The following is a 15400-nucleotide window of genomic DNA, read 5'->3' on the forward strand; positions in this document are numbered from 1 at the left end:
GGTTACTGAGTGTTCTAGTCTGGAATATTAATAATAATACTGACTATTGAGTATTGTAGCTGTGTAACAACAGGAGACCAACACTCCTACACAGGCCTCAGTCAGTCTACATGGTCTACCATGGCATAAAGACCGCAGTCCACAGCAGTACAGGTCAGAGCCTCTCCCAGATCTGTTTGACGAATATGGCAACATGGCTAAAATGCTCTTGTCGCTTGTCACTGAGTCCGTCAGTGTCAGCCGTCAGTAAAGATCGTAGTCCGTAGTCTCTCATTCTAAATCAGTAAATGGCTACATGTATGTTCGATCGCGCAGGTCTACATTATGATTGTGGTTGTACGACAGCCTGTTCATGTGCATACGTACGTGCAGTGCTATCCGGTGAACGCCTCGAAAACGACCGCCTCCCTTGGCCCGTCATGGATACTTTGTCTTGTCGTAACATCACTCCAGTTATTCACTTACTGTAGTTGCTGCTGCGTTGGAGACGCTCCATTTCGCTTGTAGAAAAAGAAGGCAGTCGTTGTCGAGTGGACTCTTCAGGGTCAGAATCGGTCCGTAATTTATCCCAGTAGAATTGTCAACGTCGGAATTCCCTGAGTACCGTAAATTTAATGTGAGTGAGGACGGTTGACCTTTCAATCATCGATATTGCACCCCTACTACACTACAGTGCACTGCCGCGTCCAGCGCCTAGCTGTTAGCGGAAAATGTTCCGCAGAAAGAAACGGTCGACTGCTTTTTCTCCTACGGGAGAAGGCAGGGCATTCGTAAGTACGGATAGTTTCGGACAGTTTCGATCTTCTGTGTAGCTGTGAATGACTAGTGGGGGCATGCGAGGCAGAACTACGTGCGGTCGCTGGTGTTAGGTGCATTGTATGCCAATTGTGTCACAACTTATTCTTAGTCCACTCCGCACAGGTGTGTGCAAGTGCGTCTTGGTCCACACACTGTGCATATGTGTGTGCTGGAACTTTCCATTGCACTCCTAGTAACTCATTTACATGCACATGTAGATACAACGCCATGACGTCACTGGGTGTACCTGGTGTGTGTGTGTGTGTGTGTGTGTGTGTGTGGTAGTTATCGGCGGATAATGCTAGAAGAATTGGCGGGTTCTGGTCGAGAAGCAGTGAAATTTGCAGAACCACACATAACAAACCTTATGGCAGGCACTTCCTTGAATTCTGCTCCATTTCTTTATCCACATACAGCGGAGATTGGATATACAGTCAACTTCGCCAATAACGACTGCGGATATAACGACAATTCGCGAATAACGACAGAATTGACATGCCCAGAGCAAAGTCCATTCTACCTGTATACATACATGTACAATGAGACTTCGGGTGTAATGATACTTCGCAAATAAGGACACTTTTCTGATGCCCGGCCGAGTGTCGTTATATGCAAAGTTGACTGTAACGACACCCCTTTGGGAGAAAGCAAAATGTCACTATACATGTATTTTGTTTGTCACTAAACCCGATCTTTACATTAAATTTTAGCATGCAATATGTCTATCACAATGACAGAAATATATTACCAAGAGTATAATTATAAGCCCCCCAAGAGCGTGCAACTCCTGATACCCTTTCTATGGGGTACGCCGACAGCAAAAACTCACATCGCGTGTCGTAGCGTCGGAGTTGGACGTGTCCAGCCCGTTTTAGCGAGCAGCGGGGGTATAGGCAAGACACCAAGCACCGTCCAGCTGGGTCAGCATTGTCTGAATCATGCATGCAGTCACCATGCATTGACTATGGTGTATACTTGGAAGTACACTAGGCGTTTGGGAGTTGGCCTGCGGTATCATGCCTGTAGTGATCTGTGACAGTGGTCCAGTGATGTAGAAATACCGGTACAGTACATTAAACATGCATGACTAAGAGTGAGACCTGTGAAGTTCTTATTCACACTTTCAGACAAGATGAGCACAGGTCAAATGCTCATCAATGTACTGGGTTCATAAGGCCTCCACCGGCAGTTCCCTGATAGTTGTTATAGAGGTGTGTGAATGGCATCACTGGAATCAGTCTCTTATCCTGATTGAGTAGCAAGCACGTGATAGTGTAGGAACATGTGTGTGTGTGTCTTTATGTACATGCTTGTGTGTGTGTGTGTGTGTGTGTGTGTGTGTGTGTGTGTGTGTGTTGTGTGTGTGTGTCCTTATGTTCACATGTGTGTGGGTGTGCTGTGGGTGCGTGTACAATATTATGCATGCGTGCACACGGTGGTACATGTATCCTGATCATAATAATATGCAGGATGATGAGCATGTCATGTCTGGTGAGGAAGAGGAGATGGCCATGTACTGGGAGCAGGAGGAGCTAGCTACGCAGAACCGCTGGGATGAGCAGGAAGAGATCGACTATCAGCAGATGGCTAAGCAACACAACCAGACACGTAAGATACTCTCCTCCTGCTCCTTTGTGTATGTGGGGGGGGGGGGGGGGTGCAATTCCATCCAACTCGTCGCACTTGCTGACGACAAGGACGCAGAGTGACTTCTTCTCGCTGGGTTTTCTCTCCCAGCAACTCTCCCACAGGTTCCACTGTGCTGCGTGTCGTTTCTTACGGTCGGCACTTGTATCCAGCACAAATACGTAGCCGTCAACGCCACCCGACCGGCCAAACTGCGCCTTCATGAAGCCGTCCGGCAAGCTTTGCTTTCTGATCGCGCTCCCAGCTATGTCACTGGCACTGGCCGTAGGACCAGCAGGACCAGCAGCAGAAGAAAAAGAAGTCAGCATAGTAGCAGCAGTAGCTGCAGAGACCGGGCAATCTCCTTCAGCTCCCAGGCCTAGGGCTGACATGCATGTGTGTAAGACGTTTTGCCGCTTGCTCTGGACTTGATTCGGTCGCTGGCAGCTCACTGCGCATAAACGCCGCCACCACCGGGAAATGACCTACCCAGCACGTCATTGCAGAAGGTAATGTGTTCAATAACATGGGCTGTCCGGTCCTTGGCAGCATCGCTGAAAGCAGTCATGGGGCCTCTGGACAGGTCTTGCTGCACCAAAGTACAGAAAGTGCTCGACATTGATATCCGGCTCGCAAAAGTCACCTTGTCCCATCCAGTGAAAATGGTCGTACCCGAGCTCCCTCCAGCTGTCCACAGACGGGTGTATGAAACGAGTGCACAGCGCTGATTTACCGACTCCACACAGCACAATCCGGTGACGGAAATATGCACACGGGGAAATATACACACAGTTTGGACCGGCCAGCGTTATCGCCGCCAGCTACAAAAAAAATAAATTGAAACCAATCACCAGTATGAGCAAGAAACTGTCAGAAAGAAAGATACCGGTATCCCACAGTCCACTTAGTCTTTCCTGTCGCCTGCGTTTCTGAGTCTTTCCTCTGTCGCCTGCGTTTCTCGTTTCTGAGTGGCACCTACAGAGAATCCGTTACTGGCAGGTCACCTACAGAGAAACCGTTACCGGCAGGTTAAGCAGTCAGCAGGACGGTAGCTGATTGTAATGTTGGATCTGTGGATCTTGCGAGTTCGCTCTGCTCGTAGCATGTGTGTGTGTGTATGTGTGTGTGTGTGCGCGTGCGTGCGTGCACGTGTGTGAACGCGCGTGCATGGCTCTAGTCCCTTAACTCTTGTACAGTCTTGGAGGTAATGTGCTCTTGACATTCGGCAAGAACCTCAATCTTCGGCAAGAAGATTTAGGACACACCAAGTTAATTCTATGTTTCGCGTCGGAAATTTCCTGGAAAAGGCACGGGGGTGGGCGAAAAAAAACAGAAGAAGAAGCAAAACTCCATTCTATGTGTACTGAGCCATGTTGCACTAGTATACTCAGTCTGTAAGCTGTCACTTATCAAAAACGACAAAACGTCGGCACAGTACAGCTGACAGACTGGGCTGGAGCGATACCTCAACAGATTTCATGGATAGCTTCTTCTGCAGTTTGACATGAGTCGAGTGGAATTCCTGTCCGTCACGACAATCTTGGAAAAGCTCTGAGTCCTTGACACCTGGAATCTCCGCTCGCTTGGTGAGCAGGCCCTCCCGGTTGGCTTGGAAAGAATTTTCATCGCTCGCACATTCTACGTACCATCGCCTAGAATGCAAGATTATCGATCTGCCATACTGGCTGGAGAAGGTTCGCCAGAACAGCCATCGATTAACTCGTTTGGGTACCTTTTTTTTCTTGGCAACGATTCGAAAGGTAGGCGCGCGGTGATGCGAAACATAGAAATAACTTGTTGTGGCCTTAGGCAAGAAACAACAATCTACCTCACTTAGTACAATGAAGTCCGTTGTCCAGAAACCGGATTTCTGAAGAAAGATGATGTCATTTGTAGTACAGTCAGACCTCGCTTATCCGGTCCTCTTTTATCCGGATCCCTCGCCATCCGGAAGAAAATCGTTGGTTACTGATTTACAGCATATGTAGTGCATACATACAGTATGTGTGTTCGATTATCCGGTTCCCTCACCTATCTGGAATTTTTTTGTGGAAAACGGATGTATGCGGTTAAGCAAGGTCTGGCTGTATTATAATTATTATTGCAGTGTCGATCACATTTTGTATCTCTCATTTTATTATCCACGGGTACATGACTGTGTCGTTTCCAAGTTTGGACTTCGCAGAGAATTTCAAAATATTGGGAAGTTCGGCCACATGCTTGCTGCTCTTTTTCTCTCCGAAAACTCGACACGTCATCTATCAATCATCTTGTTCTCTACTGCTTGCTTGTGTTGTGTGGGCATGATGCTGCTTGTGTTGTGTGGGCATGATGCTGCTTGTGTTGTGTGGGCATGATACTGCAGGTGCCCCGGACATGGTCAGCTATAATAGACTTGTGACGCGCACAGTGAAGGTAAGTGCTGGCTGTAAAGTATACCATTGGGGGGCGGATCAACGGTATTTTCTGGTATGCACGGGGCCATACACGAGGTTCATGTACGTAACCTCAGTCATAGTAACGGCTTGTTCTGCCAAAGCGTCGACTGCTGTAAAGGGATTCAAGTGATTCGGTATTAGGAGACTGAGTTTTTCACTGCGATGAGACCATAATTATGCCGGTGAATGAAATTTCAGACAAGGTAATGCTCTACTGTCGTGGACAAAGAACTATTCTCTAAACGTGCTTTCATACTCTGGTTTTCACATTGTTGACCATGTCTCGGTGTGTTCTGCTCTTCCGGTTGCAGTTTCTTGGTATCATTCGAGGCCTTCAGGACAATCGGCCATCGGCGGATGACTGCTTGGAGTTGATGGATGCCATTGACAAAGCACAGGTATGCTTGCACTCGGTGATTAGTCGCCAGTCAGGCTGCAGTGGAGCAGACACTACTAGTACTATCTTGTCCACTTTAAAACTGGCCACCTTGCTGGCAGGTGCCCGCAGTCGAGTCTTTAACATGTCCTCCTTTTCGTGATGGTCAGCATAACTGCGGTTGTGCTCTTTGAAATCCAACCTGAAGTACAACTCTGGCACCTAGCACCAGCTCCGTTCACACACTATGATCCGGCACTGCATGTGCACATGCGTACGCCCAGCAGCATTCCCACCACTTCCAGAGCGTCAAGGGCCGTGCAAGTCCAGCCAGAGCGCCAAATATGCACTTTGGGTGGGATTTCACTTAGCAAAACTGTACTCAATCACAGCATGCAACTTGAGGTCGAAACCATCAGCTCTTATAATGTGTATGGTTGTGAATGAACTTTTTAAGGTAGCTCATGCCGAAATACTTTTCCGAAAATTCATCAGTTTGACACCTTTTTGCAATGCTAGGGGTGTCCAGAATGAGAATCATTATTAGGGTATGTATTTGGGCACTTTGGAGGGGTTATTTTATGGCCCCTCGAAGTAGTCCGCTCTAAACAAGGCGTTCTCTAAGAAAGAGACAAGTTTGCATTGAGGACACTAAAATGCTTGATACCTTCATCTGTTGCTTCATGCAATCATGTCAGTAATTCCCATAGTATCAGAACATGTCAGGGTAGAGCCAGTTTACCAGCAAAAATACACTGGTTGAAAGTACTTGTTTCTGTGTGAGGAGACAAAACTGGTATTCCGAACCCCGATTCGATATGGTGCCAAAATGCTTTGAAATTTTGTTAAAATGGCCCGAAAATGATTGAGTTTTCTTGCTATTTGCATCGCACTACGTCAGTATCATAAAGTTATGTCAAAATGATAAGTCATTCGACTTGTTTCCCCACTGTGTACAGAAATGTGCGAAGAAATGATCATCTCTCACAATTGATTCCAGGGTATTTGCCTCAACAGTGTGATTATAGTGGTCCTGAATTCCAGAAAAAATTGAATGCACATCTATCATAGTTTAGTACAAGCCTGCCTAATAGAAACAAATGAAAAGCGAACTCCTGTTTGTAAAAGTAGCTTTTTCTCTTATTTCGCGACATAAAGGCGAACGTATCGGTGTGTCTTTCACAGGCCCCAAATATAGGGAAGGATTCATTATAGTAGAGAGGTTCTGCTATACGTGAAACGTAGAGAAATCACGTAGAGAGCAGGTGTCTGGGTTAGAGTCTACGGCTTCGCGTGTTTTGGCTCCAGATTTCTACGCGGAGATGAGGTTCTCTACGTTGTGGCACACGCAGAGAAAATGCGTACGGATTTGCTGGGTATCGATCAGCTGCATGCAGAAAACTGCCAAATATGGAAGGGGAAATTCCCAGTACACATTCCACGTGACTTCTCTACGTGAAGCGTACAGCAGAACAGGATTTCTTTACGTTACGGGAACGCGAAGAGAGTTCGCGTGATCCTTTGCGTTCCCGAAACGTAGAGCAGAACTTCATTACACACTAGCAAAATGTTGGGATTAACAGCTTGCTGCCCTCGTGATGCTTCAAACCTGCAATTTTGAACAAAAGCGGACAGAAAGTGTTTTTGACCTCCGATATTTTTCACAATGTACCTACCTTTCTCAGTAAGCTTTGATCCAGTGAGCCCAACTGAAAAGGCATCATGACCATTACTAAGGTTTAATAATTATTAATTTTTTATAGAACAGAAAAAGGACCAAGGAACTACAAGTTATGTCCACCACTAACACCACCAGCAGCTACTAAACGATCAGCTCCTGCGATAATATTGCACGACACTGACCGACGGCACTGATGTTCTACACCTAACTGGCTATCAGCTCCAGCACTTACAGATGTACAGACTTACAGCCTGTTTGGGCGCGTTCCCCGTCACTGGAGTTGAACCTTTGAGTTGAACATTGGTGTGAAAGTTGTAGCCTGAAGGCACGGTGACCAGGTGACTGGTGTACGCACGAGCACGTGACCGCGTACTCAACCGTGTTCGATTGGGAATAAGGGCCGAACGCTACATCGCAGCCTTTTCGGACCAAGACCAGTCGACTCCGCATCCAAAAGACTACACCACAACATAGGGGCCAATCGCGGTCATCCGTTCTATTCTAAGAACGAAATGGCACTTTTAGTGACATTTTGCATACAAATCCCCTCTGGCAGGGCGCAGTCGCCCAGTTTCGGTGGAAGTGGCGAGTTCGATTGGGAATAAAGGAGAAAGGGAGCATCTCAGCTTCCTCGGAACATGACTGTTTGACTCAGCATCCCGAAAACCACATGCTCTCTTTGAAAAAAAGAGATGATATACTTCGCAAAATAATCTCAAGGAATTCAGAAATCACTATGTCCATAGCTGGTCGTTTATGTATTTTTTTGTTTTGCGTTATTTTTACAGCGTGACGGCAGACTACCCTATGCAACGCAGGAAGAAGACCTGCGCGTCATTACACTGTCCAAGTACGGTATCAAAGTAATGGATGACAAGGGAGAGGTGAGTGAGCAGTGTGTGTCGACACAGAATTGACCGGTGCAATGCATGAACAACCATTTTGATGTACTGTAAGACCTGTTATTATAACGGGTCGCAAATTTAACGATTGTCCAAAACCCATAGGTTAACGAGAACATACGACAACGATCTTGCAGTCTTCAGGCATATCCGCACATATCACATATGTGGCATTGCAACCTCAACAGAAGAAAAACGAAATGTCACACGTTAAAACGTTAGATTTGCTTCCTCGTTAGATTTACATGTCTTACAGTATCCATTGCAGCTAGCACATTGCAGCTAGCACATTGCAGCTAGCACATTGCAGCTAGCACATTGCAGCTAGCACTTGCTGAGATATTTGCCGTGCCATTGCCATGCAGTCTTCGAGCTCTCGAGCTCTGCACCGTTTGTAGTGAACTCTAACCCAATAAGAAGGTACTTTGCCCAAGGATTGCAATAGCATGAAACTCTAGCAGCAAGAAAACCCTTGTTCTTGTTCCCATCCACCTCTCCGGTTTCTTCTCTCCGCTCTGTTAGGATCCTGTATCTCCATTTCTTTCCACCACCTATCCTGTCTTCTGCTGCTGTGTTTCAGCAAGTTCGAGTGCGCCATGCCCTGCACAGAATAGCAAATCTGGTGTTCTACGAGGATCGCTATGGCAAAGCTATGCTGGCGTTGAAGATAGGCGAGAAGAACAGCGACAAGCACGACATTTACGTCTACGAAGCACCAAGCTCGGTAATAATGAATACTACTACCTCCGACAAGCGAAACTTGGTGCGTTTTTTGATTTTTTTTGTGTTGGTACCAAAACTACTTCACAAGGCTGTGAGGTACGACCTACTTGTAGCTCCACGCAACCGGGTGCAGGAAGCCAAGCGACGAGCTGGTGAGTGGCACACGGCTCAGACTTAGTCAGAGGCCAGCGTGTCTCTCGTGTACCAGCAAAACTGTGCGCGCGTCCATTCTGCGAAGGAGAATCGTCGTGCTTTCGCGTTGCAATGCAAAACCAAGGAGTTCTCTCTCTCCTCTTGGTCACTGCGCCAGCACACAGTCCATGCGTCCATGCCCAACAATCCTAGAGTCTTTCAATAGCCACCAGAGCGATGCGTCTCTGGTGGCTAAGGAAAATCGCCAGGAATTGCTGCAGGCAATTTTGGACAGTTGGCGAGAATACCCTGCAAAACAGTTGGAGTCCAGGCGCTTGTGGAGGTGTTGCACATTTTTTACCACGTCAATCTGGATAGTGGCGGCAGAAACGACTACCCTCGACACCGTGGCTCGAGCACAGCACACAGGAGCGTAATCGAGATTTTCGGAGCGATTACAACAGAGGTACTTGATGCTCTAGTCACACTTTCGTCTCAAAACAGGAACAATTCCTCTCCAGAATAAAACTGTGATCTCTGAATCAGAGGAGAGTTGTTCAGCCTAACAGATGTCTCTAATGTCATTGTTGAGCAATTCAAAGTTGAATTTTGGTGAGTCAATCATTAGTTTTGATTGTAAAGTGTGAGTTATTTAGAGTAATTTGAAGTAAAAAACGCGCCAAGTTTCGCTTGTCGGAGGTAGCACTACAGTGCCATTCTAGAGAGCTGCACATGATGACACTCAGCCCTCCCTTATCCGGGACACCTCACTCAATTATTGTGCCCTCCCTTATCCCGGACACCTTGCTTATTGTGCCTTCCCTTATCCGGGACACCTAACTCAACCATTGTGCCCTCCCTTATCCGGGGCACCTCACTTAAAACCATTGTGCCCTCCCTTATCTGGGACACCTCACTCAACCATTGTGCCCTCCCTTATCCGGGGCACCTCGCTTTTAAAAACCATTGTGCCCTCCCTTATCCGGGACACCTCACTTAACCATTGTGTCCCCTCCCTTATCCGGCACCTCACTCAACCTGCCCTCCTTTATCCGCAGGCACCTCAATCCCGCAACCCTCCCTAATCCAGGCACAACTTTTGTTTCCACTCCCCCCCCCCAGTTCTCGAAAGTAGTGTCTACTAAATCACTCTCCATGCAGTGTCTACTGTCTGTATCTGTCTGTATTCGCACCCCTCTGCAGCAACAAGCCGAGGACACATGTGCAACACTAGCACAAGCATTCGAAAGCGTCTACAGAAATTGGCAAAGGAATGAACTGTCGGGTTGAGAGATCACACAATCTGCAACACCAACATTATCAAGCCGGCTACAGTTTATACAGAGTTATGAACATTTTATGCTATCAACAATTGTGTCATCATTTTGCTGCTGCAAAATGCCACATCAAATTATTCATTTTTCATGCTTGATTGGGATGTAACTAAAAGGTGATTTTAAAATGGTACCAAGAATGGAGGGACGCTATGGCGAGAGAGTAAAAGCAGGAGCGTGCGTGTGGCAAGAGAGCAGCAATACTCTAGCAGTGTAGTGTGTAGCATGAGAAAATGGCTAGTAGACAAAAAAACGTTTTGTGACAAAATCAAAATTAATACAGGTACAAAAAACTAGACCAAAACAAGGCCTCCTAGAGTTGAGTGTCATCCTGCTGTTGGCCTAAGAACGCAACAAACAACACACAACAGAGAGACTAACTACTTCATACATTGTTGCAAGAGTACATAACCAAGAGTATCTTGAGCTGCGATGGGTTCACCCATGGCGGAATTTTTTTATTGCGTCATTCTTTGGCAGAAGCATGACGAAGTGGGTATGCTTTCCCGCGCTTGTTTTGTAGATACGGTGAGAGTTCGTCAGGTTCAAGACACATCGATCTATCGTCCGTTGTTCTGCTTCGACTACCGTAGCTGTAATGTACAAATCATTTGTGCTTTGATCTCTGGCTACGCATGATGGCATCAGTGAGCCAAACCGCCGCCAAAGACTGATGTCATAAAAAAATTCCGCCGTGGGCTGGGGGATCGTCGAGTTGCACACTCTTGGTTATGTACTCTTGATTGTTGTAACTAGCCTAATTTCCCTGATCAGTTGATTTTACACAGCGCACACATGAACACACATACACACACGCACACGCGAGCGCAACACACACACACTACTACTCTAGCTATAGCTCACCTTGATTAATGCGTCTTCGTCTCAGACCACGCTTGATGTAAACCGGTTGAGAACGAGGTTCAGTAGCTCCTTCAGAACCTAAGAATTCAAGGGAGGATGTAGCAAACAAGTAATGTATGACCACGGAAAGGGAAAAACGAAAGAGAGCAACATTGAGAAGAGAAAGAGCAACAGGGAGGTTCAATGACTTGTTGCCAACACGAGCACAAAACGAAATCAATTTTGTTTCTTGTTGGTGTTGCGTAATACGTAAAAAGGTGAACAAGGTGCAGCTTTGATTACCATGGCAACACGACAGCAACAGAATATGGGTACAAGTACAAATGTGCGGCTACTAGACCGTACGTACTGTTCGGACATGGTGTATCCTTACTCGGGGCAGTGCGATCTCTAGAGCTACTTTAGATAGTCTGGACTCGTGTAAATGGCTAAACCCATCCAATTGACGAGATCTGCACGAGACTCTAAATCCAGACCTGACCAATTCACTCGTTTCGTGTCCAATATTTTCTCAGTGGACGTGAGTAAATGCAATGCCCACCCCCAACAAAACAAAAATAAATGTGCAAATATTCAGCTCCCTCCTCAAAAAGTAAAGCTAGCACTTACTCGTAGCTGAGGCGGCAACGGCTGAGGAAGCAGCCACAGCCTGACTGCTACCAGCACCAGCAGCAGCACTTGCCCACTGCCCTTGCTCATCTTGCTGGACAGGAGCAGCCGGACTGGGTGCTGCCGACGATGATGCCGTGGAGATCAGGTCATCAATGGCCTGCAGTGCTGGTGGTGGTCCTTGGTCGAGTTTCTGCATGTCACCTGGCATGCTACTTGTCACTTCTGTGTAGCGCAAGACAACAAGGAGAGTGCACACAACAGTAGCAGCAGCAGCAGCAGCAGCAGCAGCAAAAGGATTACAGAAAGGGGGAGATGGCTGGGCATAATCGGGAAAATTCAGCACGATCGCATCACTATGATTCATCGTGCAATCAGTCTAATGGAAATGCGGTGCTTGTCGGGTATAGTTCGCCTATGCTTGGAACCTGGCCAGGCTGCAGAAAAACAAAATGTGAGGCCGAGGTGGAATCCAAATCGCCATACCAACGCAACACATGGACACCACGGCAAGAAATTCAAGATTCGACATTGCTGTGGAAAGAAAAAAAAACTGATCCAGCTTTCCAACCAAAGCAGCATCTCACACTCTTCGTTGGTGTGCAGTGAAGAAACAATTCTCCCCATGTTGTCACCTGAACACTACTGTAAAACCGGAAAGTCTAACGAGTCACAAGGTCTAACGTTTTAACGACCAATTTTTTTCGTTAGTTCAAGAAACGTTATCGTGAACCCGGTTTGAGATGTCTGTGTAAAGATGCGCATACATCGATGCATGTTTTTTTTTTCCGTTGTACAAACATCGTTAAACTTTCTGCACGTTATCATGCCAAAATTACAAAAACGCTTAACTTTTTGGTCATTAAACTTTCCGGTTTTACAGTATTTGTTTTACACCTCGAAATGCATCTTGCTATCGCGTGCGACTACTCCTGTGGTTCTACATCATCAGCAGAGGCATTCCCTTTTTTCTTTCTCATGTGCAAGATGACCATGCAAAGCAGACAGACGTCAACTTACCGTCACCAGGCATGCTGGCCTCAGGATCGATATCCCTGCATGGGAGAGGCGACAAAGCGACAGGGAAAGCGCACACAGAGTAAACACACAGGGCATGGGGCGAGAGGGGGCCAACAGAGAATAGAACGCTTTTGTGAAGCTCGTCTGTACATGGTGGGTCAGCCATAAAGGTTTCTACGTGAAAAATAAGACCGGGCTGGGCTACAAGTCTGAATCGCCAGTTCTTCGGTACCAGACAGTGCATATGCTGTAGTTCTGCATGACCTCACTCTCACTGGTACTGACTGGTTGCGTCAAGCCGAAAGGCTCATAGACATACAGCACACACTACACTACACAGCACAGCACAGCACAGCACAGCACAGCACAGCACAGCACAGCACACTACTACCACTACCACTACCACTACCACTACCACTACCACTACCACTACCTCTACCACTACCACTACCACTACCACTACCACTACCACTACCACTACCACTACCACTACCACTACCACTACCACTACTACTACTACTACTACTACTACTACTACTACTACTACTACTACTACTACTACTACTACTACTACTACTACTACTACTACTACTACTACTACTACTACTACTACTACTACTACTACTACTACTACTACTACTACTACTACTACTACTACTACTACTATTGACAGCTGCCAGAATTGGCCACGCCGCTCCCAGATGGGAGGTACTGTCAGAGAGGTTAGGGGGGAGGAAGGCACACACACACACACACACACACACACACACACAAGCGCACGCACGCACACACACACACACACACATGCACACACACACACACGCACGCGCACACACTTGTACTTGTACTTGCTCACTGCCAAAACTGGTCACGTGGGTCTCCCCGGGAGAGGGGAGAGAGACTCAAAAGGAATCTTGGAAAGATGACTCAATTGGCCATTGAACCACCCAGCGGCCGACACCCCCTGAAATCCCCAAACTAGGGTGGACTTGAAATGATCCCACTTACAGGCTCACCACACCTCAGTAAGTGGGTGAAGACAAGGTGCAGAAAAAGGATTGACGGCATCAGGGTATCCGTCCCGGGATCCAACTGCAGGTACCCCTGCCCCCAGTGAAAGTAATACTTGGTACTAGTGTGGGTGGCTAAATCAGAGTGGATCTGATATAAGCTTCACTAGCACCATTGATTACACAAGAGTTAATCTAGCCAGAAGCAGTCCATGGTTAACAGGTATGTATACTTCAAATAGAAAGTATATGAACCCTGAAACCAACAAAGGTGGTAGGTACAACAATACACCTTCAAGCAGCCGAGCCCGTTGGCAACAGGCCCAACACTATCTGGCATAAGTGTACCCACCAACCGAACTAGCTGGCACACACACACACGCACGCGCGCGCACACACACACACACACACACACACACACACACACACACACACACACACACACACACACACACACACACACACACACTACTTACAGGCCAAATGACACACTAGCAGCAGGACTGAGACTACCACCTTCTGCAGTGCACAAAGGACACAACAATATTCGATCATGGGTCAGTGTGCAGTATGCTGGATCCATTACATAACGTGCCCGTATCATGCCCTGCACCAAGAGTACATAACCCAAGAGTGTGCAACTCCAGCTATGGGGTCTGCGACGGCAGAACTTCACATCACGTGATGAACCCGTACACATTATTTGCACTCTGTGCATGATAGATATAGGGTTGTACGCAGCCCAGCTTTGGGTACAACTCTCTTGTGGTCACTTTGCACTGTTTGCCAGCATAACCTTTTGAACCATGTCACGTGATGTGAAGTTCTGCCGTCGCAGCACAGCATAGAGGTTGTGCAGGCAGTTGCACACTCTTGGAGTTATGTACTCTTGCCTGCACACATGCACTCAAAAACTAACAATCCTCCAAACCAGCACACCTGTTTCGCTTCATTTGATCATGGCCGGGTGTGAACTCTAAATTACAGGTGGATCAACTTCAGTGCCGTCAAAAACTTAGTTTCAAACCACAGGAAGAGGGTAGTTTTCAACTTTCTGCACTGATGAGGCTGTATGATGTACTGCACGTAGCACGTGTTGCAGATGTACCATAGTACGGTACTTTCCAGCCCGCGGGTTGCAGATGTACCATAGTACGGTACTTTCCAGCCAGCGGGTTGCTTCCATAAAGAAGAGGATACACAGGAGAGAAACAACGCGTGCGCAATTTACACAGCCACTGCTGCACACTCTGTTCAGAGGGGCTCTATGTTCACCGTTCACTTTAATACTCCTTCATTCATGCACTCACACACTGACCTCCCTCACTGACTCCCCCGCTGACTCCCTCACCGACTGACTGACTGACTGACTTATTCACTTACTTACTCACCGACTGAATGACTGACTCAACCAATCAACCAGCATGGCACAACATGCCCCATGCCTAGTCTCTAGTCCAGCAACAAAGAAATAAATGTACTCTAGCCATGCATGTACAAGACAGTGAGGGCACAGAGTGGTGCTGCATACCTAGGTAGTTGTCCGCATCGCTAGGGAATGGCTGAATTTCTTCCATATCACCTTGATAATACTCATCGGCATTGTCGTCGGCTTCAGCCTCGTCTTCCTCCTCCTCGTCTTCCTCCTCTTCTTCTTCATCATCATCAATTTCGCCGTCATCACTTTCATCAGCGTCGATGACGTCGTGGGCGACAGCACCAGCACCTGACATTTCATCATCATGGTCAGGTATCAGTTGGACAGCGTAGCCATAGTCATCATTGCCGGCTGCTGCTGCAGCTGGCTGGAACGAGAAGCCCTCTTCGTCATCATCAGCTCCATCATCATCAGCATGGTAGGGTGGCTGCAAAGAGCAGCAGAAGGGC

The 15400-nt window shown here is 47.2% G+C and overlaps 2 protein-coding genes across 3 annotated transcripts in view; one reads left to right on the plus strand and one right to left on the minus strand.

Moving 5' to 3' along the window:
• Nucleotides 1–358: 358 nt before the first annotated feature.
• LOC135814816 (uncharacterized) lies at nt 359–10143 on the plus strand. 2 transcript variants are annotated; one of them, XM_065327991.1, is made up of 7 exons: nt 362–770; nt 2268–2406; nt 4790–4839; nt 5174–5260; nt 7708–7803; nt 8402–8545; nt 9880–10143. In XM_065327991.1, the coding sequence occupies exons 1-7, from the start codon at nt 711–713 to the stop codon at nt 9964–9966; spliced, it is 663 nt and encodes a 220-aa protein (XP_065184063.1). In that variant the 5' UTR covers nt 362–710; the 3' UTR covers nt 9967–10143. The 2 variants fall into 2 exon arrangements, with proteins under 2 accessions (XP_065184064.1, XP_065184063.1); XM_065327992.1 differs by lacking the exon at nt 8402–8545 and having other exon boundaries at nt 359–770.
• The window catches only part of LOC135814815 (nucleoprotein TPR-like), a 41127-nt gene continuing 35684 nt past the window's right edge, over nt 9958–15400 (minus strand). Inside the window, exons 47-52 of the mRNA XM_065327990.1 lie at nt 15045–15378; nt 13990–14032; nt 12504–12538; nt 11484–11708; nt 10875–10952; nt 9958–10352 (exon numbers count right to left, since the gene is read on the minus strand). Of these exons, the coding sequence (XP_065184062.1) occupies nt 10324–10352; nt 10875–10952; nt 11484–11708; nt 12504–12538; nt 13990–14032; nt 15045–15378 (744 nt within the window). The 3' untranslated portion in view covers nt 9958–10323. The remainder of the gene's footprint in view (nt 10353–10874; nt 10953–11483; nt 11709–12503; nt 12539–13989; nt 14033–15044; nt 15379–15400) is intronic.

The sequence above is a fragment of the Sycon ciliatum genome, chromosome 4 (assembly GCF_964019385.1).
Source record: "Sycon ciliatum chromosome 4, ocSycCili1.1, whole genome shotgun sequence".
NCBI classification, from domain to species: domain Eukaryota; kingdom Metazoa; phylum Porifera; class Calcarea; order Leucosolenida; family Sycettidae; genus Sycon; species Sycon ciliatum.

Coding starts and splice junctions, on each gene's coding strand:
- LOC135814816 (XM_065327991.1), top strand. CDS start 711: ATGTTCCGCAGAAAGAAACGGTCGACTGCTTTTTCTCCTACGGGAGAA. Junction 2,407..4,789: donor TAAGCAACACAACCAGACAC/GTAAGATACTCT, acceptor ATGATACTGCAG/GTGCCCCGGACATGGTCAGC. Junction 5,261..7,707: donor ATGCCATTGACAAAGCACAG/GTATGCTTGCAC, acceptor TTATTTTTACAG/CGTGACGGCAGACTACCCTA.